General features: G+C 51.5%; 1 protein-coding gene, 1 non-coding gene and 1 pseudogene across 4 annotated transcripts in view; 1 reads left to right on the top strand and 2 right to left on the bottom strand.

Annotated features, from left to right (window-relative positions):
• The window catches only part of GFPT2 (glutamine-fructose-6-phosphate transaminase 2), a 38,741-nt gene extending 23,504 nt beyond the window's left edge, over positions 1-15,237 (top strand). For 2 of the 3 annotated variants that reach the window (XM_014467871.2, XM_006102549.2), the window contains exons 9-20: positions 774-853; positions 1,265-1,382; positions 1,686-1,849; positions 3,303-3,398; positions 3,480-3,577; positions 3,863-3,983; positions 5,851-6,008; positions 6,155-6,269; positions 8,725-8,852; positions 10,770-10,937; positions 12,688-12,849; positions 14,388-15,237. In XM_014467871.2, coding sequence (XP_014323357.1) covers positions 774-853; positions 1,265-1,382; positions 1,686-1,849; positions 3,303-3,398; positions 3,480-3,577; positions 3,863-3,983; positions 5,851-6,008; positions 6,155-6,269; positions 8,725-8,852; positions 10,770-10,937; positions 12,688-12,849; positions 14,388-14,432 — 1,453 coding nt within the window. In that variant the 3' untranslated portion in view covers positions 14,433-15,237. Of the gene's footprint in view, positions 1-773; positions 854-1,264; positions 1,383-1,685; positions 1,850-3,302; positions 3,399-3,479; positions 3,578-3,862; positions 3,984-5,850; positions 6,009-6,154; positions 6,270-8,681; positions 8,853-10,769; positions 10,938-12,687; positions 12,850-14,387 lie in introns of those variants that run through there. The other variant, XM_023743879.1, reaches the window with a different exon arrangement.
• A 5,603-nt stretch (positions 15,238-20,840) lies between these two features.
• Positions 20,841-20,988, bottom strand: LOC111823188. The gene has a single exon (XR_002826191.1). It is a non-coding gene; the product is annotated as a U4 spliceosomal RNA (small nuclear RNA).
• Positions 20,989-21,205: 217 nt separating this feature from the next.
• Positions 21,206-25,038, bottom strand: LOC102419865 (annotated as a pseudogene).
• Positions 25,039-25,605: the final 567 nt, after the last annotated feature.

Below are 25,605 nucleotides of genomic sequence, written 5' to 3'. Positions count from 1 at the left end.
GGGATTGACTTGCATGCTGTCATGTGGTAGAATGAGCAAATCATTAGGTCTGGAAGGCAGGATGCCGTTCACTCATGGAACACACCTGATAAACACAGTACCTGCAGAAGTTGTGAGCCAGAAAGGAATGCCAAGAGCACTTTGCTGAAGACTGCCCTCTGGTGCTAGTGGCCGAGCTGGGGTGGGGGAACAGGGGACTTGAGTTGGGGGCCCTCACTCAGCGCAGCTGCAGGAATTGCCCATTGCCGTCCCCTTTGTGAGGAGTCTGCCTTGTGCAGGTTGGAGATTCCAAACTCCACCGAGCTGTTCATTAGGCAGAAACAAAACTGCCCTAGAAAGCACTTTAAGTCGCCCACAAGGTTGAGTGGACCCAAAGGACACCTCAGCCAGATGAAAGGGGGCAAAGAGAGTCTTCGTGCAGATCCTGGGCTCCCTGTTTAGAGATGGGCGGGGAGCAGAGGCAGGCGGAGACCCCGGCGCACCTGCTGCTGCCAGGGCCTGACAGGGACTCGGCTTCGGACGCCAGCACCGTGTGGGGTCTCACTGGGCAGGTGGGTGGCACCACAGAAGCGAGCTGGGTGCTCACGCTGGGCTCTGCCCTGAGCCTTGGAGCAGCATCTTCCTATGGCCCGGCGTCCGTCGTGTGGGACCTCAACAGGACTCTGCCATGGGGGGCAGGCGAGATGTGGGACTGTCCTCCGTGCTCAGAGGACCTCCAGCCCCGTCCCAGGTGTCAAGGTGACGGCTAACCCGACCCCCTCTCGTCCCTGCAGGAGAGGCAGCCCCCTGCTCATCGGAGTGCGGAGCGAATACAAGCTCTCCACGGAACAGGTCCCCGTCCTGTACATGACATGTAAGTCCCGCAGCCCTGCCCCTGGAGGCGTGGTGCCCTCACCGTGTCTGGGTGGCCCACAGGTGGCACCAGATCCAGAAGGTTCTCAGGCAGCTGAGCCTCGGCTCCATTTTTCCAAAAGCTTTTTTACTCTGGATACTTGACAACATTATCCCCAAGCCCGGGGGATGGCGTGCTGCTCTGGTACATGCAGGCAGCCTGCCCGGATTCCAGCGGTGATTTGGCATGTTTTCTTTGCGGCCGTTTAAATGCTCTTGCTATTTGGGGATCCTTCACGCTATTTGGCTGACACAGCCAAAGCTAAAAATTGCACATCTCTCGCACAACATTCAGATGGGAACGGGCTCTATGCTGCATGTTATTCAAACAAAAGAGTTTAACGGGACGTGCGATCCTCTCTGCATTTACTAGGCAACATTGAGAGCGTGAATAACATCCGAAAACCGAGGGTGCAGAGGCTGGACAGCTCGACCTGCCTGCAGGCCGTGGGCAACAAAGCCGTGGAGTTCTTCTTCGCTTCCGACGCCAGGTAGCTGAGCCTTGTCCCCTTCCCTTCCTGGGACTGTGTAATCGAGAATGACAGGCTGCACCTCCATTTCTGATCCACCCCCCATATGAGCTGTTTTCTCGCAGCTCAGCAGGGGCAGGGTGTTGTCAGATGTCAGTTCTTGGTGGCCTTCCTCCGGCAACAAATCAATGTGTGATGCCCCTTCCTCCTAAAATGCCAGTCAGTGCCCTGATGTGGGCTCAGCTGGGGCGGCCGGGCGTGATGGCCGTCTCGCAGCCGTCGAGCACCGTCCCCCCCGTGACTCCCGTGCTTGCCTTGCCCCAGCGCCATCATAGAACACACCAACCGCGTCATCTTCCTCGAGGACGACGACATCGCCGCCGCGGCCGGTGGGAAACTCTCCATCCACCGGGTCAAGCGTTCGGCCAGTGATGACCCATCTCGAGCCATCCAGACCTTGCAGATGGAATTGCAGCAGATCATGAAAGGCAGGTGTCCTGAGAGTCTGGGCAGCAGCCTTGGGGTCAGGTGCTCCCTGGGGACGCTCCTGAGCCTCTCAGCCCTGCCTGGTGGGCACCACAGCGGGGCCTCCATGTAGGGGCACAGGTGATCTCAGGATGTGCGGAGCCTGCCTGGCTCCTGCGAGGGAGCCTCTAAGTATATCCAGCACAGGTCTTACTGCTCCCTCTGACCGTCCACCCACTGCCTCCCTTCACTGCCTCTGGGACACATGTCTATGCCCCAGGCACCATTTCTTTCTGGGCAGAAGCCCTGGGTAATGGGGTAACTATGGACCCCTTTATCCTTTGAGGAGAGCTTCTCCCTGCACCCGCACCTGTCTCCCTGCACCCGCACTTGTCTCCCTGCACCCGTACCTGTCTCCCTGCACCCACATCTGTCTCCCTGCACCCACACCTGTCTCCCTGCATCTACATCTGTCTCCCTGCACCCGCACCTGTCTCCCTGCACCCGTACCTGTCTCCCTGCACCCTCTTCTCCGCAGGGCAGCCTGGGTGAACTTTTAAGAACATCAGAACCTTTGTCCTGCTGCTTAACACCCTCCAATGGCTTCCTGCTGTTCTGAAAGTAAAATGCAGCCCCTCACACACATGCAGCCTGGCCCCACCTCACTCTAGCCTTCCCACTATGCCCTGCCCACCCGTGGCCGCCCTGTTACTCAGACAGGCCCTGGGCTTGCCCACTGCAGGGAGGTGATTGCATTTACTGTTCCTCTCACAGGATGGTTCTTTTGATCATGTCCCGGAAATGTCAGCCCCTCAGAGAGCCCCCTGACCCCATGTCTGCAGGGTCCACGCTCCTCACCTGTCTTAGGTGCTTTGTGGCACCTTTTGTACAAGTCCTCTGCTGAAGGTAGCAGCAGGGACACCGCCATGGCATGTCTGTGCCGAGAACATCCCCACCTGTCTAGACGCCTCCGATCATCAACACAGCACCTGTCTGGGCCCTAACGTACTGCAGCCATATGGTCACTTTGACCTCGTCCAACCCCATTCAAATCAGAGCCCTGAAAATGCATGTGTGACTGGAAAGGTTTTTCTTTAATACAGAACTAGGAGGCTATTTGTTTAAAAGGAAGTGGTCTATTTCTCTGGGCCTGGCTTAATTTGTACTACCCTAAGTAGGTGCGCTTTTACTTTCTTCTGGCCTTGCAAGAGGAGTGTGACCCCATAAGACCAGCCCAAATTTGTTACTCGCATGCCTCCCTCCCTTGTGAAAGGGCCAGGTGTGTAAACTGAGGTAGGAATCCTGCTTCCCTCTCACTTGTCACCATGAGCATCAGGAGAACAACACCTGGTGACTGACCTGCAGGGGTCTTTGCCTGTGTCGTGCTAACTGCATAACAATTTGTCTTGATGAAAAGTTAAGCCTGGGAATAAAACTAAATGGAAGGGACCTGTCTTGTTGCTGTTCATCGGGCAGGTAACTTCAGTGCGTTCATGCAGAAGGAGATCTTCGAACAGCCGGAATCCGTTTTCAATACCATGAGAGGGCGGGTGAACTTTGAGACCAGCACAGGTAACCCCTCCCCGGACCTTGCCCAGGCCCTGCGCAGTGCCTGTGTGAGGGCCGGGCTGACACCCCGCGTGTGCCCCGCAGTGCTCCTGGGCGGCCTGAAGGCCCACTTGAAGGAGATCCGACGGTGCCGGCGGCTCATCGTGATTGGCTGTGGAACCAGCTACCATGCCGCTGTGGCTGTAAGTGCAATGCGTGGGCCCGGATGGCCAGGGAGGTAGTGGGGGCCTGGGACAAGAGGCACCCTACATGCTGCCAGGCGTCTGGCCGTCCAGATTTGGCTCCTGTGAGCCAGTGCGAGAGCAGGCACCGCCTTTCTCCTGCGGTTCTGCCCTGGGTGCCTGAAGGTCCCTCCCCACCAGATACGAAGGCTCCATGTCCAAAGTTGTCTCTAGAAGCCCAGTAGTTGTCTCTGGTGTCCCTGTAGCGTCGTGACTGACTTGAGTCCCCATTCTTGTTGGCTTCAGACGCGACAAGTTTTGGAGGAACTTACCGAACTCCCGGTGATGGTGGAACTTGCTAGCGATTTTCTGGACAGGAACACGCCCGTGTTCAGGGATGACGTTTGCTTCTTCATAAGCCAGTCGGGTAAGGGATCCGGGCTGTGTTCGCTCACCGCGGCTCTGTCCCCTCATCCTCACCCCCTGAGGTTCTCATGCACCAGCCGCACGCTGCTCGCATGCATCTGTCATAGCACCCTCAGCACCTCTGGTGACCGTCCCTATGGGGAGGGCCATGCAGCCAGGGCTTCTTCCTCCTCCAGGTACCTCAAGTCCAAGGCTTATGGGACCACCCACCAGGGCGCCATGAATGTGTGCTGGGTTTCATGAGCAAGTTCTTCAAAATTCCGCTGGTTCAAAGGCTGTGTGGTTGCTGGGCAGGGCCCACACCGCCAGCAGGGGAGGCCTGGAGAGACACTGCTCCAGGGTAGGGCTAGCTCAGCAAACCCCGCCGGGTGCCATCCCAACACTAAGCTTGGATATTTGCTACCGTCGTGCTGGGCAGACGGTTGGAGAGGTGAACCGTGGCCATAGGCTGGGAGTGCCTGTGAGCTCCAGGAGGGTTTTAAAAACGTTTTAATTATGGAAAATTCCCAAGCCTTTGTCAGAGTAGAGATTGCCATGAGGAATTGCCTCGCGGTAGCAGTGATCAGCTCAGCAGCTGGGGTCGTCCGTACCCACAGGTTATTTGGAAGTCAATCTCAGATGTTGTGTTATTTCATCCATAAGAACTTCAGAATGTATCTCTTTTGGATAAAAGGGGGAAAAAAAACATAAAATGGAAGCAGTATTGAAAGTTCCTATAGCTATCAGGGCTTCCATTTTGGAATCTTAATCTTACTTCTATTTCAATGACAAACACTCACACAGACACGCCCACCTCCAGCTGAGCACCGTGCACCCAGGGGCTGCCATGTGACTTCAGCTGCCAACATTGCTGGCTTATGGCCCCATCAAAATCTAAAAATGTTTCATGAATTGCTGGGAGCCACTCACCAAAGAGCAGAGGTGGATTTAATGTGAAAATAATGTAGGGACAGCTCCTGAGTATCTTCACCGAAGGGTTTTAAAGTTTCATTTTGTTTAGCCCTGTCCATTAAGTTAAAAAATGCTGTACCAGACACTGGGGAGCAGGGCTGGTGAAGATGGAGGCATCCTGCTCTCCCCTCCAAGCCCTGAGCCCCGCTGGCACTGAGGAAGGGCTAGGTGACACCCAGAGTGCTGGATGCAAGTTGGGGAGAAAACGGAGAAAAGAGTTGGACCGCACCGTGGCGCCAGCCTGCTCTGCAGAAGAGCTACTGGGAAGGGCGCAGCCGAGAGCAGTGGCTGAATGCACATCGAATGGGTTTGGTTGTATGGCCTGGGTTGTGCTGAATTTAGTTTGAGTTCTTTAGGATTTGCAAGCTTAGGGAGTCGGTGCTGGCTTATGTGTGGACCTATTTACGTAGTTTTATTGTAAAAATAATTTTTGTCCGCCCTGCAAGGCTGCAAGAAGCGCTTCTCTTTATAACAAGGCTTATTTGAGAAATGCCATTTGGGGGCACTCTTGCTTTTTTAATGTTAAATCTGGGCACATTCTGAATAAGACAGCTTGGAGCTATAGAAAGGGCACTGGGCCCAGGCCCACCCAGGTTGGTGCTGACTCGTGGCCTTGAGCGAGCAGGCGTTGGTTTCCTCTGCTGAGTCCCCGTCCTCAAGGGGAAGTGAGGACAGTGGCCTCACAGGACTGCCAGGAGCGGCGGTGGGGCAGTGGTGAGAAGGTGCTTGCCGCATAAACAGCAGTGGAACCTTGAGTCTAAGAACCAACCAGCAAAACGGTTGAGCATGCATTTTCCTTCCTGGGTGCAAGTGGGCTGTGTCTGGGCACTGAGTTTTGTGTAAGAGCAGGGAGCCCATGGGTGGGGGCAGAGCCATGCCCCCGTGAACACGCACTGAAAGGAGGGTCTGTGTGGCAGGCGAGACCGCAGACACCCTCCTGGCGCTGCGTTACTGTAAGGACCGCGGGGCCCTGACCGTGGGCGTCACCAACACTGTGGGCAGCTCCATCTCTCGGGAGACCGACTGCGGCGTCCACATCAATGCGGGCCCGGAGGTCGGGGTGGCCAGCACCAAGGTGAGAAGCCGCGTGCGCCCTGTGGGAGGGCCTGGGCTGGGCTGGCGGGCGGACGGAGGCCGAGAGGGGCCCGGTGATCTGCCTCCCCTCACGTGGTGGCCACCCGCACGTCCGCCCTCTCGGTCAGCGCTACCGCTTGTCCGCAGGCTTACACCAGTCAGTTCATCTCTCTGGTGATGTTTGGCCTGATGATGTCGGAAGACCGCGTTTCACTGCAAGATCGCCGGCGCGAGATCATCCGTGGCCTGCAGTCATTGCCTGGTATGTTCCAAAATGACACTTCCCTCAACGTTCAAATCCGTGGGCTGTTCCTGGTGCTTTCTTCCTGCCTCTCGATGCTGTTAGTGATGCTGTTAATCACGCCTGCCCTTCTCAAACTGCCCCTTCACCCTCCTCACCCGTCTCTGGAGCCCTGCATGCGGGGCCCTGCCGCCTCTGACCTCATAGAATGCCCTTCTCCAGCCCCCCCCCCCCCTTTCGGGACCTCTGATCCTCAGCAGTGAAAAGCTCTTTCCACCCCAGGGCCTTTGCACATTCTTTCCTTTAGAAACCCTCTTCCTCCATCTCTTTAAGCAGCCAATGGCTTCTCATCACAAGTCTCAGCTCACATGTCACTTCTTGGGGCCCTCCCTGGCCACCCTGAGGTTCCACCCTCCTGCCCCAGCTCTCTATGAAATGTTAGCCGGGTTCATTTCTTTTTTTCTTTTTTCTTTTTTAATCCTCCCCTGAGGACATGCTTAGAGAGAGGAAGAGGGGTACGGGAGGGGAGAGAGAGAGAATGAGAGAAACATCAGTGTGAGAGAGGAACATTGATCGGTTGCCTTCCGTATGCACCCCGACTGGGGATTGAACCTGCAACCCAAGTATGTGTCCTGACCATGGATCGAACTGGCAGCCCTTCGGTGCATAGGACGATGCTCAACCAACTGAGCCACGCCAGCCAGCCAGTTTCCTTTCTGTCTAGCACATGCTGTGACCCCAAATTCCCTGTTCACCTATGTACTGGCTTGTCTCCCACCTAGCATGTCAGCTCAGTGAGCACACAGTCACCCCTGTCACCGGCAGTGCTGGGAACCAGGTGCCAGCGTACAGTAGGTGCGCAGGAAATACCCGAGAAAGCACATGGCCCGCGTCTCTTCCTGCCCCAGCTCCTTTACAGTCTCACAAACTCCTCCTTTGCTAGGTTCCATCTTTCGCTGTCGGTGAGATGCGGTGTCTGCCGCACAAAATTGCAAGCTCTTTGGTTTCAGTCACTCCCTCCCTCACTGCACTCCGTGTACCCCCACCAGCCGCCTTGCCCGAGGCCATCCTGGGGCTGCCAGGGCGCCCAGCAGCTCCTTTCTCTCAGCCACTTACACGCCAGGGAAGGAAAGAGACCTCTCAGGTTTGCTGTGTGCAGGCCTCAGAATAGGAAGTGGAAAGACCTCACCCCATGGATGCCACGAGGCTGGGCAGCCCCTTTAAGAGATGGGGCAGTCCTGGGTCCTCCCGGGAGCCAGGGGCCAATCCCAGAGAGGCAGCGAGGGAAAGCCACCATCTGGCCATACACAGCCTCGGGGTCTGAATCTGCCCAGCACCACATGCTGGCAATTTATTGCCAAGAAAGACATTCTTCACTTCAAGCAGTAATAGCCCTGGCAAAGCAGGACCTTACCCTGATGGCTAAGCCCGCAGTTCCTAAGATGGGGTCCACAGGCCCTAGGGGTTTGCAAAACTATATTCATAGCGATGCCTTCTTGATCATAAATAAGACATGTTTGGCTTTCTGCCGTGTGGACATTTGAAAGGCGGCGGTGGCCACTCCGGCACTTCGGCACACCTCCCAGCCGAGGCGCCATGCTCAGCACTGCCACCTGCTTCACTTAAGCACGCCGGTGATGACACAGGAGACTGCACTGGTCTTATGAAGTGCAGTGCTTCTTAACGCGCTGTGTGACCGAATGGGAAGGACGCGTTAGGCACTTCTGCTGGACCCTGAAGCACAAGGGTCGTTTCAAAGACACGTGGTTGTTGGAGTAGCAAGCTGACTCGGGTATGTGGCAGGCATTTTCTCAAAAACGAACAAAGTTAGCCCGACACGCTGAGAACACTGACTGCATTTGTTACCAATGATAAACTTCCAGCTTTCAGCCCTACTTAAGAGTTTGGAAAAACGGATAGCCTGACCACATTCCCAGCACTTGCACCAATGCATGATGGTGCAGAGTTATGCATGTGTAAAAGATCCATTTAGCGAAATGCATGTTTTAATATAACAAGGGAGGGAAAGTTTGCTGATAGGATTTCAGATTCCATACCTGCAAGTACTCTTTTAGGGAATGTTGCTTCTTGCGTGTAGTACAGTATCAATGAACATTCACAATGACTTGAAAAAGCTACTTAAACATTCCTCCCTTGTCCAACTGCAAAGTTCTGTGAGATTGCATTCTTTTCCTATACTTTAACCAAAAGATTATCACAACAGATTGAGGAAGGAGATATGAGAACCTGTTTTTCATTTCAAAGTCAAATATTAAGATTTGCAAAAAACAATGCCACTATTCTCACTGATTTAAATATATATATATAATGTTTTTATTAATTAAGGCAAAGAAGCCAAATGTACTAAGTGATGTGAGTTCCTAAACCTTGTCTTACGCACTATATTTTCGGATTGTGAATCTTGTTCTAAAGTCGGTATAACTGGCTCTCCCCCTCTGCTGTGTGCACGACATAGAGCTGATCAAGGAAGTACTGTCACTGGACCAGAAGATCCACGACCTGGCCCTGGAGCTCTACACGCAGAGGTCGCTCCTGGTCATGGGGCGGGGCTACAACTACGCCACGTGCCTGGAAGGAGCCCTGGTGAGCACCCTCTGCCCAACCCTGACACCACCACCCCCTGCAGAGGGCAGGCGTGGGAGACCCAGAGAAACCAGCAAGGAGGACAGGGCACTGAGGCCTGTTGTCCACTGTGTCCATTGAGCACCAGCCCACTATCAGCCCACTACCGGGTGTTCTAGCCCTGGGGACATAGAGCTAGGGGCTCCCAATCTTTATTCTCCCGGGATAAACGTGTAGGACACCCTTGGGTGAGCCCCAGAGGTGTCGGCCTGTGCCAGGCTCCATCTAGATGAGCCCATTTGTACCTCACTAGCATCTCCTGAGAGACGGACAGTTATTGTCCACATTGTACCCAGGAGGAAACAGCCTCCAAAAGATTCATCTTGCTAAAAATGACCCAGCAGAAGTGGCCAGCCTGAGATTCGAACTCGGGTCCACATGGGCTTTGCTCTTCCCTCACTACCACAGGCAGCCTGCGTGGGAGGGTTTGGGCAGACCAGAATTGCGGGGTGAGGCCTCTACAGAGTGTCCCTGTTACCCCTCAAACTGAGAGGAGCTGCAGATCTTGCAGGAATGAGCCTGACAGGCCCTGCACGGTTTAAAGCAGTGCCTGGCTGTTTTGCCTCCTGCGGCAGTAAAGATCCATACTGGCTGGTGTAAGAGAGCTGATGGGGTGGGTCAGGGGCAGGGCACGGACACGGGGCTATGGAGAGGGTGGGCATGGCTGTCCAGGGGCCTGGGTCCCGTGCTTGCCCTTGACTCACCGTCTGCTTGCTGTTCATGTTCAACCGAGCTAAACGGGAGACACGGTCACAGCTAAGGCAGCACTTGGTACCCCGACAAGGGCATCATCCCTGACCAGCTGGTTCCCCTCCTCTTCCCAGGGGAGCAAGCGGCTGCTTCTTTCCTACCACCTCTTCCCCCATTTTAAAGACAATGCGACTCCCAGTAGATTCACAAGAAACATTCAGACTGTTGGGGGGTGGGGGGGGGTGCAAGCTGTAAGGAGCCTGACCGCCGTGTGCTCCGACTCCCACACCTTCCACTGGAGGGTCCCACCCGTGCCAAAGGCAGTGAGGCTGCGTCTCAGGGGCAGGAAGGCAAGGCCTGGGGAGGGGTGGGCTTCGATCTGCCTCCAGGCCTCTGCCATCGGGGGCTCGGCTACAGCGCCCGAGTGCACTGGGGAAAGGTGCGCATTCAGCTGATCGCCAGCTTAGTCTTTGAGGGGAAAGGAGCATTCACGCTGCTGTGGCCCCAATCAGTGACCCCTGTGTGGTCCCCGGGGGGCCGGCACTCCAGACGCCCATGGCATTCAGGAGGGAGCCAGTCTTCCAACAGTGTTTCCCGACCCGAATAAGTGGGTGAGAAAGGTGTCCTTCATCACTCTTCCCAGTCCAGTGACGGGTTTCGTGTAGGGGAATAGAACGGTCTTCCCCACACAGGAAGATGCCAGTAACAGCCCCAGGGGGTGTGACTTTGCTGGACAGTTGGAGCAATCCTTTGCAGTTTATTAATGGTCTAGGACAGGGGAAATGATTGTTAATCAGATAATTGGCTGGAGGCGTATCTAGACAGAATACAAGTCCATCAGTACAAACCCTAACTGTGGAAGGGCACAGGGCCTGGGGAAAGCTAGCATGACCCTGACTTGTCCATCCGAGGGGGTGACTGCCCAGGGGCTGGTCTGGGGACACAAGCTGCAGGCTGGGCTTTTATATGCTCTGGATCGCTGCCGGTCACCTCCCTTGGAACCGGCCTTGCCAGTTGCCCTCTGTGCTGTAGATGCTCCATGTGTCCATCTGCCTTGTGGCCCTCAACGCCTTGTGGGGTGGGGCCTCTGCAGACTCAACGCCTTGCCTCCCAGCTGATTCTCCCCTGGTTGATGTGTTCTAGCCCCATGCCTGCCCAGTGTGACTGATTCCACCTCATTTTCCCCAGAAAATTAAAGAGATAACCTACATGCACTCAGAAGGCATCCTGGCTGGTGAGCTGAAGCACGGGCCCCTGGCGCTGATCGACAAGCAGATGCCCATCATCATGGTCATCATGAAGGACCCTTGCTTTGCCAAATGCCAGAACGCCCTGCAGCAGATCACGGCTCGCCAGGTGAGGGCTCTCCACCTTGCTCCTTCTCTCTCCCAGACATGCCCACCTCAGCCACCGTCATTCCAGCTATGCCTGGGTCCTGCCAGTGAACAGGGATGACCACCGAGTCTCTCCTCAGTCCCCTCATGAGTGGCGCACACATTCAGAAAGGGACTGGCCAGCTTTCGACCCACAACGGCTCCTTAGTGAGGTCCAGTGACCCAGAGCGCCCGGAGCTGTGCTGGGTCCCAGGCCCAGAGGCCAGAGGAGGTACTCCTGGTGGGGAGTCCCGAGGGCAGTCCTGGCACTGCCCCCCTGCAGTTAGGTCATATGTCACAGGTGGAGGGCACTGTCCTCACCAGACTGCCTTCACTCCAGACACCAGCTGCAAGTTCAGGGGTTCTCAGATCACCCTCACTTCTGGATTTCCTGATAGCCGCTTGGGTTCAGTAATTCCCTAGAATGACTCATAAAACTCAGGAAAACATTATGTAACTATTGCAGTTTTATTATGCAGGATACAAATCAGGGTCAGCAAAGGAAGAGACTCACAGGGCAAGGGCCCAAAACACACAGCTTCCATGTCCTCAGGGCGCTTCCCCCTCCCACACAGCAGTGAGCATTGCAGCCAGGGAGCCTGCCTGAGCTTCTAGCTCCAGGGCCCAGAGGTTTTATTGGGGTTTCATTATGTAGACACAGTAGATTGCATCATTGGCCGCGTGACTGAACTCAATTTCCAGCACCTCTTCTCTTCCTGGAGGTCAGGAGCTCAGACTGGTATCACTTGGCTCAAAGCCCCAATTCTCTGTCTTCCCGGCATGGTCATCCCCCATCCTGAAACTATCCTTGGGCCCACCATGAGTCACCTCATTAGCATAAACTCCGCATACACCCACCATGGGAAACAAACACTTCTATCACTCAGGAAAGCCCACGAGTTTAGAGGTCCCCTCCCAGGAGCCAGGGACAAAGATCAGCCGAAGTCTATGACACTGCAGCTGTCCAGAGGTGGGAGGATGGAACTCCCCCACATCCATGCTGGAAGGCCTAGGAACTTACAGGGAGGTAACATCCGACAGGGCACTTGAGGCAGCTGCTGCCACTCTCGGCTCAGCATGGTGGGCAGAAGTTACAGAGCACAATCACTGTGCCTCGTTGCTTAAAACCTTCCAGGGGCTTCCAAAAAACTATAGTGACCATGAGCCTGCATAATCCAGCCCCCGCCCTGTTTCCCACTCATGCCAGCTGCTTCCTGCCTCCGAGCCGTGGCGTTGGCGGTTCCCTCTGCCCACATGTTCTTCCCACATCTTCAGAGCTGGCTCTGGTCAGCCAGGTCTCAACCCAATGTCCCCTTCTAGAGGCCACCCCAGGCTTCCCCAACCTCCCCCAAGCGCACCGTTTTATCGCCTTTGTGGCACCTTCCTGAAGTTCATCGTTACTTACCGGCTTCTGGTCTGGTTTTGTTTCCCACCACTCAACTGTGAGCCCCATCAGAGCAAGGAGTGGGTGTGCTCTGCCCTTTGCAAGGCACATTGGAGCCACACAGAAACGGGCGCTGAGGGAAGCAGGAGGGCCCTCCCTGGGCCAGGGAAGGGAAAGAAACTCACCAAAAAGCATCAAAACCACTGTGTCCTTTACATGAATCATACATAGCACCTCACCCGGAATTCCAGCAGAAACAAAGGATCACTGTCTTCATTGCAATAATGTTGAGCTCAGAAACAGTCCTGTGGGGGGTGCTTCTTTCAGTGACCACCTTCCTCTGCTTCAGGGTCGCCCGATTATACTGTGCTCCAAGGACGACACCGAGAGCTCCAAGTTCGCATACAAGATGATCGAGCTGCCCCCCACCGTGGACTGCCTGCAGGGCATCCTCAGCGTGATCCCCCTGCAGCTCCTGTCCTTCCACCTGGCCGTCCTCCGGGGATATGACGTACGTACATCGGGAAACTGCCTGACCCAGAAGGGCAGAATGTAACCCTAGCATTCCTTTTTGTTTTTAAATACTTATTTGGCATGTCGACTAAAAAAAATAATATCGACTGGGTGTTTCATCACCAAGGATTTATTTGGGGGGGGGGGGGGGGGAAGAACTGGTTACCACACAGTGCATGCAGACATGGCAATCTCTAGCCTGTGTGCCAAGATGGATGAGTATTTATAGAAGGGGAAACAGAAATTAAGGGAAAGGGAAGCTAGAACCATAGTTTTATTGTAAACACCGAGTTCTCCCTGTAGGGTTCTTGTGTGTAGGATTCTCATGATTACATAAGAGTGCAAGAACTGCCATAAGCCCTAGCTCCTCCCACAGACCCTCCCAACTGATACATTTTCTTAAAGTTCCGGTTCGTCTTTATCAGGAATAAATATTGATAGGGCAAATATACTCATTTTTAAAACAACGATTTTTAAAGTAACTTATACCCCCTGAAAAGAAGCTTGGGAACTGCAAGCTGTGTAAAAACCATATCATTAACCATAAGCTCATCATCAGGCAATGCTAAAGCAATTCAGTATCTCATTGCAGTCTGCCTTGTGCATGTGAGTTTTTTCTGTTTTTTTTTAAAACATTTTTCAAGATTATATCCAAGGTGAAATTTTATATCTTCCTTTTTGATATATTGTATTTTCTCACATTTCGAACTTGTTGCAAGCAACATTTAGTCCCTGTATAATCTTCCACCACAATCTTATAACATGGATTTTAACAATTACTAAACCAGTCTTCTATTTAAAGTGTTTCTAATTTTTCATTTGCATAAATAACACTTGTAGTGAACATCTTTGTACATACATTTCATCCCACATTTAAGACTTGTCCTCAGTCTAGCATATGAGTTAACATTTTGGGACCCTTAACATCTATTGTCTACTTATGTTCCAGAAAAGAACCAATTTATGATCTCACCAGCAAGTGTAAGAACACAATTTATTGTACAAAGGAATAGAAGTTTGATTCTAATTTATCTTGAGAAGCTTTAAAAAATACATAACACAAAATATAAGAAACACCTGATGGTGTACATCATTCAGAAGTGACATGTGCTACATTTTGTCATATTTCTTAAAAAAAAAAACCCCAACACATTATTATAAACAAAATAAGACATCGCAGATAAAGTTGAAGCTACTTTATCCGCCAGCCCATCACATTTCCTTCCCAACTCCCACCCCACACTAACAAGTCTCATGGGTTGAGTGCGTATCCTTTCACAATACAATTTGTGCTGTCTTTAATAGCATGAATCACGTCCTTTTAATAGTGCTGCTGCTTGAAACATAGCAGGTGCACTACAATTGTTTATTGAGTCAACTAAACATTATACAGTTAGTTGAAGTGTCTGGAGTAAGGAACCACTTCCAGGATGCAAGTCCCCGGTCTCCTTCCCAAGTTCTCTGATGCTAGGTTTTCCGATACAGCGTGTTGCTGAGGTCTGCGGGATCCTGAGCAGCTACTTTCTGTTATTGTAGGTGGACTTCCCCAGAAACCTGGCTAAGTCTGTAACTGTGGAATGAGAAGAAGGCGAGGAGACCATCACCACGTTCAATCTGGCTCAAGACCCAGAGACGCCATTTCCGTCTCCGAAATCCCAGCAGAGTTTGACAGCTCCCACGTGCCTTGTACCCAAGTGCTTTGCTTACAGCAGATCCTGTTTCTCTGTGTCCTGAAGTCGCCAGAGGAGAAGGGACTCATTGTTTACACATGGGGACCAGAGCGGACTTTTCCACCACCGTGCAATATACGGCTCTCTTCGAGTAACTGTGAACCTTTTTAAACCAGCACTAGTTAGTTTTAAAAGACAAAGTATTTATAATGACAATTGTATAGCTTTAAGTTATTTTTCTAGTATGTGGCTTTCTGTAGCCGGGGTCATGCCCAGACTGTGCCCCTGGCTACCCAGTGCACCCTGTCTCCTGTCAGGGGGCATTCATCTCAGATTTGAGCACAAGGCACTGCCTCTCGACTCCTTTCTCCTTCCTCTTCCTCTCTCGGCTGCTCCTGAATCCAGTCTCAATGTCAGGGTGACTCTTCCCTCAGCTTCCCTGGCCTCCTCTAAGTCCTGTCGGATGGAATCAGCGTCCTTCAATGGTTACCTCTTGTCTAAATCCCGCTAACTCTACAACTCCCTTTTTCATCTGATAATGGTTCTTTTTAAGCCCAGGCAGCATTTTGGTCCCTGCTCTTGCCGTAGTAAAAAAGCTTGAAATAGCCCCTGCGAGAAAGTAGTTTTCAAGTGGGTCCCCTATTTAAAAGCGTGCACAATCAAAGAACTATGCAATTTTAAGACAATAAAGACAGTATACTTTTTTGTCTTGTGCATTTGGATTTGTTAATCTCATTCTTTGTACTTGGATTTTGAGGGCTCCTCAAAACAGGACTCGGCGGTGTGTGGTGGGAGCAGCCCTGTTGGCTGGTACCTATACTCTTGACCTGCATGCTTCTAGCATGAAAATGAGGACTGTTTCACGGGATGTAACAAAATGTGGGAGACTTGAGACTCTCCTGAGAGTCTCCTCAACAGTTGGAGGGGGTGGACCATGTGATGCTGCTTGAGATGGTTGCCCAGAGCCCGAAGGCAGCAGACAGGGGTGAAACTCTCAAATTTGTACTCCCTCCACTAACCATATTCTACTCACAGATTCTATTAGTATAATCAGATAGGAAAGTAGAAAGCCAAAGATAGAGTTCTGAAGGTTTGTAGGGTCAAAATGTAGACTTTCCATGAAAGTGCTGCCCCCAGGGGCTTGCATGGTGTCTTCAGGACAGCTAGCTAGTATGTGCGCTCTAACACCTCACCCAGCCTTTGTTCTCGATTCCCTGTGAGCCACTGAGGAACCTTCCCATTTCTTCTATGTGCTCCTCTGTATCACAGGGATTGTAAACCCGGGAAGCAAATTTCCAGGTTAAATTCCACTCCTGGGACATTTGGAAGGTAGTTTAGAAATTATATTATTCATTGAGAAATCATTTGCTTCTCCTCTGGCAGAGGCAGACAGGAGGTCCCACTATGGTGGTGCTCCCCAAACTCACCCGCCACTCAGTGCTCCAGGCAGCGGGCGCCACCAGCAGGTTTCCTGCAGCTCCAAATCCCAGTTCTCAAGAGCTGGCAGGGACGCAGGGTGTGGTGGCCCTGTCTGACCTCCATTCCCCTGCTCTTCTCCCAAATTTACCCGGGGTGATTCCTGCTGGAAATGGCTGCCCTGGTTTCTGCCTTCCTGACCAAACCACAGCCAATATGACTCTGGGTGTTAGGAAACTTTTTACAACAAGCCAGAATATTTTTATTGGACAAGAACCAGAAAAATGAATTTCATCCTTATGCCCAAGAGGTGGTGACCATCCTGACTTTTGTATTAGTTTTTATTTATTGTCCTACCACCCTCATGTAATCTACCCCCAAGCAATAAGCCACCTGGTCTTGAAGTTGGAGGGCAAGAGCACAGCAGCAGTGCAAGGAGAGGGCGGCACTGTCCCTGCTGGACAGAGGATCCGGGAAGAGGCCAGAGGAACAGTCTTGGGGTCATGGTCTGACTTCTGCTTCTCTGGGAGGTGATGAGATCCCTTCCGAGGACGTCATGAGCAAGGTCACGAGTGAGTCATGGGAAACAGGGTTCTCCACAGTCAGGTGCCTGACAAGACAGCCATGTGGACCAGGCAGTGGACATGCTGCAGAAGGGGGTTCGAGGGGGTGGGCTGCTCAGCACTGCCCGCTCCCGAGCCCATCTTGCCTACCTCCAGCCATCAGGGAAGACGGAGGACTCCTGGGAGTCCTCGTCAGGAGAGACCCTCGTCAGGATGTGGTCAGCATGCTAACGACTGATGAGAACCTGGGCCTGGTTCTCCTGGGCGTCAGTCCTCAGGTTAAGAAGACGGCCTGATGGAAGTGGGGTTCTTGGCGGTTACAATCCATCTCTGGGTGACACGGCTGCAGTGTGGCCAGTTGCCCTCCAGTCTGCAGGGCTGTCATGTTGGGATCAACTTTCACCATCTGCTAAAGGATCCCTTGTCATCTCTCATGTTGGTCTCCGCTTCCTGTCTGTGTCTTCCTTTTGAGTTGTACTGTTCGTTTTGGTGGAGTACATCCTTCTAGAGCAGTTCTCAACCTTCCCAATGCGGCGACCCTTTAATACAGTTCCTCATGTTGTGGTGACCCCCAACCATAAAATTATTTTTGTTGCTACTTCATAACTGTAATTTTGCTACTGTTATGAATCGCAATGTAAATATCTGATATGCAGGATGTATTTTCATTGTTACAAATTGAAGATAATTAAAGCATAGTGATTAATCACAAAAACAATATGTAATTATATATGTGTTTTCCGATCGTCTTAGGCGACCCCTGTGAAAGGGTCATTCGACCCCCAAAGGGGTTGTAACCCACAGGTTGAGAACCGCTGTTCTAGAGTAACGGTGCTTGAGAGGTAAGATTTTTGAGACCTTGTATGTCTGGAAATTTCTTTATTTCTCACACTTGAGGGTTTAGCTCAGTGGTCGGCAAACTGCAGCCTCTTGAGTGTGGCTCTTCCACAAAATACCACGTGCGGGCACACACGTACAGTGTGATTGAAACTTCGTGGCCACACTCAAGGGGCCAAAGAGCCACATGTGGCTTGTGAGCCAGTTTGCCGACCACTGGTTTAGCTAAATATAGAGTTCAAGGTCAGAAAAAATTTTTTTACTTCAGAATTGTTAAAGGTAATGCTCCCTTATCTTGTTTGCAGTGTTGCAGTCGAGGGGTGCAAAGTCTCTCCGATGTGCCTTTTAGGTGACCTTTTCATTTTCTTTTGTTCCCTGTGTTCTGAACTATCCCAAGGAGGTGTCTTGTCTCTTTTCACCGAGTATTGGTTTCAGTTTGGTAATTCATGGTCTTTAGACCTCGGACATTTTCTTTTAAAAACATTTTGAAATTACAGTTTATATTCAATATTATTTTGTATTAGTTTCAGGTGTACAGCACAGTGGCTCAGCCGTGGGCAAACTACGGCCCTCGGGCCAGATCTGGCCCATTTGAAATGAATAAAACTAAAAAAAAAAAAAAAGACTGTACCCTTTTATGTAATGATGTTTACTTTGAATTTATATTAGTTCACACAAACACTCCATCCATGCTTTTGTTCCGGCCCTCCGGTCCAGTTTAAGAACCCATTGTGGCCCTCAAGTCAAAAAGTTTGCCCACCCCTGGGCTAGATAATGGGAATTTTTCTTGAATTACATTTTTTTACTTTAAATAATTTTTTATTTTTCAATTACAGTATTATATTAGTTTTAGGTGTACAAGCCAGTGATTAGATATTACAAAATTTATTAAATTGTCATCCCTAAGTTCATTAAGCATCCTTTTTTTTTCTTTTTCATTAAGCATCCTTAAAGCCAGTGTTCTGAACTCTCTGTGATTCAAGTAGATTGCTTGTCTCCATATTGTTTAGCTCTTTTTCTGGAGTTTTATTCTATTTGGGATGTTTCTTTGTCTCCCCATTTTGGCTGTCTCCCTGTGTTTGTTTCTATGTATTAGGTAGAGCTGCTACGTCTCCTGGGCTTGGTAGAGTGGTCTTAGGTAGTAGGTGTTCTGTAGGGTCCAGTGGCACATCCACTCCAATCACCCAAGCTGGGCACTCCAGGTCTGCCCCCCACCCCATGTGGGCTGTATGCATCCTCTTGTTGTAGGTGAGCCTTGATTGCTGTTGGCACGTCAATGGGAGGGACTTCCCCCCAGGACAATTGGCTGGAAGAACTGGCTGCGACCACTGTGGAGGATCAGCTGTGCCAGGGCTGGAACAGGACTTACTTCAAGGGGCCTCTGGTGCCTGCTAAATCCGCCCCATGAGTGTGTCTCTAGTGGAGGATGTTGAGCAGTTCTTCCACACAGTCTGAAGCTGTCCACAGGGTGTGCTGGCTCTGGGGCCTCCCAGAAGGCGAAGGCCAAGATAAAGCCACCCACCTGTACCCTTCCCCAGGCTACCTGGCATGAGCTACAAAGCAATCTGCAGATAGCTGCTTCTTGTCTTGGGCTTGGAGGTGCTCAGGAGAGGCCAAGCTGCAAACCAAGGTCAGCTGCTGCTAGTGCTGGGCCTGGGGCCACTTAGTGAAAGGTACATAGCACGCTGAAGCCAGATGCTGCTTGTTTGAGAGATTCTAGGAACAGCTGAAGCATGACCCAAGACAAGCTGTTTTTATGGAAAAGCCACTGGAAATGGCTTGGGTTGGGCCAGCAAGTTGGGTGGGGCAGGGACTCAGGGAATCACCAGGGGAGGGCAAAACAATGTTAGGCAGGTTGATGAAGACTCAGATGTGGTGCCCACCTGCTGACTCTGTGGGGAGAAGGGCTGAAAAAAGGAACAGTAGTCTCTGCCAGCACTTCTGAGAGAAAGCTTCCCCTACAGCTTTCGCCCTGATACCAACTTAGTTCCTTCCCATATGTCCCTGGTGCCCCAACACTGGATTTCAGAGCCAGTGAGTCTAAGTCCATGCACAGGCCCTTTAAAGGGCCTGGGACTCCAGTAGCCCTTCGTCTCACTCAGCCATAATCCACACTGGCTTTTACAGCCAGAAGTTATGTGGACTTCTCTTCCTGGCACAGGAACCCTGGCCCGCCTTGCTCCTCCTGGGGGACCTCTGCATCTGAGATAGCCCTCCCAATTTTTATCTGACCCAAGTGTGGGACTAGCCCATTCTGCCTGTCCATCCCTCCTACCAGTTTCAATGTGGCCTTTTCTTTATGTTCTTAGTTGTAGGACTTGTCTCAATGTGTCTTCTTTATAGCCTTAGTTGTAGGACTTCAGCTAGATTTCAGGCGGTTCTCGATGGTAGTTGTTCTGTAGTTTAGTTGTACTTTTGATGTGGTAGTGGAAGAATTTTAGTTCAGCATTTACCTATGCCTCCATTTTGATGGGAAATCCTTGAATTACTTTTTGGTGGATTTCTTTTCCTGTTTTTCTGGCATCACTGTTATTCAGATTTCAAAACTGCTGGAATGACCTTTTAATTTCTTATATTTTCTATTGTGCATCTTGTTGTCTTTTCATGCTATCAAGTAGGAGGTTGCTTGCTTCAATTTTCTCTCCTAAGCTGTCCACTACAAATTTTTTTTTTTCATTTTTGCCACCATAATTTACTTTCCAAGAGCCCTTTTTTATTCTCTAAATATTTAAATACTAGAGGTCTGACACATGAAATTTGTGCACGGGTAGGGTCCGTGGGCCTGGCCTGCGATCAGGGCCATCTTCCCTGGCTGCTGGCAGTCTGCCCCACCCCCCGCCGCCAGGTGCCCTCTGTGTGTGGGGCGACTGGTGGGGTGATCGGGGACCTGTTTGCTCGCACCTGCCTTGACCTGGCGCTGCCTGTGTCTGCTGCCACCCACCCCTAGTTCCCCATTCCCCATTGGGCAATCAGGGCCTGCGGGCAGCTCCTGCATTGACTGTCCGCCCCCTGGTGGTCAGTGTGCATCATAGCAACCGGTCATTCCGCTGTCCGGTCGATTTGCATATTACACACATACACACACACACACACACACACACACACACACAGAGGCCCAGTGCATGAAATTCGTGCATGGGTAGGATCCCTAGGTCTGGCTGGCCATCAGGACAGATGTGGGGCAACCAGCAGGGCAATCAGGGGGCCCCCGCTGGCACATGCCTTGGCTGGCCGGGGGCCTGCAGGCTGGGGGCAGCTCCTGCATTGAGTGTCTGCCCCCTGGTGGTGAGTGCACATCATAGCAACTAGTCGTTCTGCTGTTTGGTCAATTTGCACATTAGGTTTTCATTATATAGGATATGTTTTATAATACATATATTTGTGTCCATACTTTATTCACATTTCCTTAGTTTGTATCAAATGCCCTTTTTCTACTCTAGGACACCACATTATATGTCTCCTTGGATTTCTCTTGGCTCTGTCAGTTTCTCAGACTTTCTTTGCTTTTTTATAACCTTGACAGTTTTCAGGATTATTGGTGGCTGTTTTATAGACTGCCCCACATTTGGGTTTGATGTTTTTTTTTTCTATTAGCAATAATCGTGCCTCAGATAAACCTCATTGGCTACGATACTGCCACTGCACAAAGTTTGATGCTTTTTATTTTTAATATATTTTTATTTATTTCTGAGAGGAGAGGTAGAGATAGAAACATCAATGAGAGAGAATCATGGCCTCCTGCACGCCCCCTACTGGATATTGAGCCCACAACCTGGGCATGTGCCCCTGACCGGAATCAAACCCAATACCCTTCAGTCCTCAGGCAACACTCTATCCACTGAGCCAAACCAGCTAGGGCTGCTTTTTTTTTTTTTTTTTAAGAGTTCAGCTTTTTATTGACTGTTACAAGAGATTTAGCAGACTGTTGGCAGACTGTTACAAAAAAGACCAAAGCCCAAGTCATCATCAGACTGCTCAGATTCTTCTTTCTTTGCTTCCACTTTCTTCCCTTCAGCTCTGGCAGCAGTAGTGGAGGCAGGACCTCCTGGTACAGCACCAGCTGCTGGGGCAGGTCCACCAGCCCCTACATTGCAGATGAGCATCTCAATATTGACATTGGCCAGAGTCTTTGCAAACAAGCCTGGCCAGAAAGGTTCGACATTTACACCAGCTGCTTTAAAAGGGGGCACTGATCTCATTCTCCATCACTGTCACTTCACTGTTGTGCAGGATAAGGGCCGAGTAGATGCAGGTGAGCTCCGAGGTGGAGGCCATGGTATGGGTGAGTGCTGGGCAAATGGTGGGCGAATGGTGCTAGTTGCTGGATGAAGTGAGGGCCTTACCCCAAAGCGGCCTTAGCTTCCTCATAGGACCGCGCACCTTACTCAGCAGCTCGGGGGAAGAAAGCTGTCTGATGCTTTTTAAAAAAAATATATATATTTTTTATTGATTTCAGAGACAGGAATGGAGAGAGATAAAACCACCAATGAGAGAGAAACATTGATCAACTGCCTCCTGCACACCCCATACTTGGGTTCAAGCCTGCAACCTGAGCATGTGCCCTGACTGGGAATTGAACCTGCAACCTCCTGGTGCATGGGTCAGTGCTCAACCATTGAGTGACACCAGCCTGGCTGTCTGATGCTTTTCTCAGGTTAGACTAGGGTCATGTTTTTTTTAGAAGGAAGACTACGAAATAGAGTGCCCTTCTCGTCACTTTATATCAGGGTACATACCATCAACATGTCTTATCACTGCTATGTTAAGTGGCTGCCTGTCTGAGGTAGTGTTTGTCAGGTATTCTATTCCTCCCCGCCCCCCCCCCCCCTTCCATGCTTAACTCTTTGGAAGTCACTATGCTTATCCTCCACGTACAGAGGAGAGTTGTGCTTCACCTCCTTAAAAGGAGAGACTCTCCATCAATTATTTGGAATTCAGTACAGATGTTTTGCTCTTCTTCATTTATTTATTAAACCATTTATTTATGTTACTATGAACTCATGGGTATTTTATACTGAGTCATAACCCAATACTATGTTATTTTGTTGCTCAAAATGTTCCAGTTCTTTCAGTGGGCTCTTGTGTCCCTTATGACATGCCCCCATATTGCCTGTGTGTGTCCTTTATAATCACACCCTTACTTTATTGCATGACAAGACGCTCCAGGCTCATCTTGTAATACATCCCCTGCCCTGACCCTGGAATCAGCCCAGTTTCCTTTACTGGAGACAAGACCTGGGCTTGAGGTGCACTTTTGCTACTGGGATGTCATTGCTTCTGGGCCATCTCAGTTGAGAGGGCAAGGACATCATGTGTGTGCTAGTTTTTTAATGACTGGTTCTCTTTTCAAGGACACACTACTTTTTCATTCTCTCTGGAGCCTGCAGTGATATGTATTTTTTTCCTTTGGGAATTTTCATCACCATATAGTCTGTTTCTTTCCTGATGCAGTTTTCTGTTCAATTGTCTTAGCTTTCTTTGCCACGTCACCTTGGACTGTCTGGTCAGATTCAAGGTGGGGGGATAGTTCTGAGCACACAGTTGGGCCTATTGATGGTGAGATTCACTGCTGAGCCATCTGAGGGAGTTAGGGGTTTGTTGTTTTTTGGTTTTTTTTGGAGGTGGGCAGAGGCCTTTCCTTTAGGCTTTAAGGGTCCAGAGCTGGTGCTCCATGAGCTGCCTGGAGGGGGAAGGCTGAGAGCTACTGAAGTCAGCATCTGCTTACAGAGCCAAGTCAGCATCTGCTTACAGAGCCACCCTACAGCCCTGTTTTCATAGCCCGCAGGCCCCCAGCTGTGCCCGGGGCTCGGACACCCTATTTCTTATCACCAGAAAGTAACCCCCAGACTCCTGTCTTTCCCAACTGTGTCTGCCTTTCCTCCTGCCAGAACTGTCTGTGGTTTTACCAGGAAGCACTTGTGGGTGTTTTGTGTGGATGTTTTTCTCTCGGATACACAGCCAGCAATAGGATAGCTGTGGGGTATAACAGGTGTATGTTGAATGTTATCAGAAACGGTCACCCTGTTTTCCAAAGTGGACATACCATTTTGCTTTGCCACCAATAGTGTACGAGACTTCCAATTGCTCCACATCATCGCCACTTGACATTGTCTGTCTTTTTTTATTAAAGCTGTCCTAGTGGGTGTGTAGTGGTCGCTCATTGAGATTTTGATTTGCATTTCCCTACACTCTTGAAATTGTTTTAAAATCAGTCCCTTCCTCTTGACACCTGCTGCCATGGTCCCAGGCCAAGCCTCACCTTCTCTTAAAAAGGCCTTTCAATAGCTCCCTAACTGGTCTTGTGGCCTTAAGCCCTCATCCCTGCAACTTAATGTGGCCTAGTAATCTCCAAAATAACTCACATCACTCACTTCCTTTCTTAACACTCATCAACAGCTGTCCTTTACCGCCTCAGCCAGCGCCCCCAAGAGCCAGCAGGTAAGGGATGAGTGAAGCTGCAGCCCGGTGTGGGTAACAGGGAGTGGTGGGCGCTGTGGGAAACTGGGAGCTTTGCCTACATGGCAGCTGCCGCTCAGTTCCAGCTGACCACTGCCCCTGGGAATGCAGGCCCCATGTTGCCAGAGCGTCAACTATGCAAGTGAAACCAACAGTTAAGATGTTTCAAGTGAAAGCAATAAAAAAAGAAAAACAACTCTCTGGGCTAATCAAACCATTTCAGTGAGTTGAAGCCAGCTCAGTGCTGCCCACCCCCCTCAAGGTCCTCATAAGTCTCCTGTCTCCAGGAAGAGCAGGTAATGTGTGGTTCCGAGCACAGCGTGCAGGTCCTCACTTCGGAACTTTGGCTCTGAGTGCCCTTCCCACCTCAACCGGCCCAGCACATTCCCGCGGGTCTTCAGCTCCATCCGGGCTTCCTCCTGACGGAGGCCTTCCTCACCTGCTTCTCCCCACCTGGCAGGCCACATCAGCTGTCAGCCTCGCTCACGTGTCCTCCCCAAATTCTCCTCACACTTGCGGCAGGATCCTCTCATTTGTTGGCCTCTAACAGAATTCTGTACTCCTCCAAGCATGGACCAGTGCCCGACTTGGCACCTCAGTTCTGTTCACTGTATTCCATAAACAAAACAAAAAAAGCAGAATCCTTTCAGAAAACTCAACATGAAATAGGTACAGGTGTGTGTGTGTACAGTGATTTTTGGTACCCTCTTTGCACGGGGCGAGTGCTGTAAACTCGGGGCTGCAGTGTTTGGGAATGGGTGTCCCTTCCTATTCTGAGAGGAAGCACCCACAAGTGCTTCCTGGCAAAACCACAGACAGTTCTGGCAGCCAGACTTCACTCGTTTCCCCTCAGTCCACATTGATGGTGGCAACTGTGCTTCCCTGTTTTCTGCTGTGCACCTGGAGCAGGTGGCTGGTGAGGCTGCGGGGAGGAGCAGGAGCTGCGATTTCAAGCAGGACCTAGTCCTAGGGCCATGCTCCGTTTCAGGAAACTCCCTCTGGTGGCCACGGTGGGGGGTGGCCTAAGAGGGATACCGCGCTGGATCCCTTCCTCTACCCCACCCCTCCTTTGAGGCTCTGGGGCCCCCCAGCCTGGCTCTGGATCACAGGCTTGCCGCCCTCCCCAAACTCTGCCACCACTTTCCATATCCTCCTGCCCCCCGACCCTCCGCAGGCAGAATCCTGCTCCTTTCCCCCATGGTGGCCCCCACCTTGGCCACCCTGTAGGCCCGGGCGTCCTGTGACGGCTGCTCCTTCCCGAGTCCTCCCACTCCAGTAAAGGACCTCTCCGCCCCACCCTCGCCCCCCTTCTCACGCCACGTGCCCAGCCTCCGAGCCCCTCTCCCACCGTTGCTTATCCAAACGATCGGGTGTTTATCCAGAAGATGCGGCAACACCCAGTACCCCGGCCTTCCCCACCTTTCCATAGGACCCAGGCTGCCGGAATCCGAGGGGGCCGCAGGGCTGCGAGAGAGGCCTCAAAGGTCAGTGTAACCGATCTCAGGCACTAGGGAGCCCTCGGCCCTGCTCTCCTTCCCCCATTGAGGACCCGGGCCCTTCTCCGAGACTGGCTGGACCCCTGGCCAAGCGCACCAGCCTATTCTCCGTTCCCCTCCGCCACCGACCGACAGGAAAAACTCGTCTGCACTCGGCCACCCCCAGGGCACCCCTTTCCCAGGCTCGATTTTCTGGCCACACCCCTAGAAGCCCGGTCAGAGCGAGAGCGGAAGTCCAAGGCCCGCCTCCCGAAGGCCTTCCAGGCGGGTTCGTGGCGGCGTGGCCCGGGTTCTTCGCCATAACGGGCCGTGTCAG

The sequence above is a fragment of the Myotis lucifugus genome, unplaced genomic scaffold (genome assembly GCF_000147115.1).
Source record: "Myotis lucifugus unplaced genomic scaffold, Myoluc2.0 scaffold_417, whole genome shotgun sequence".
NCBI lineage: Eukaryota > Metazoa > Chordata > Mammalia > Chiroptera > Vespertilionidae > Myotis > Myotis lucifugus.
The sequence above is the reverse complement of the archived record's forward strand: the minus strand, read 5'-3'. Positions and strand labels throughout refer to the sequence as shown.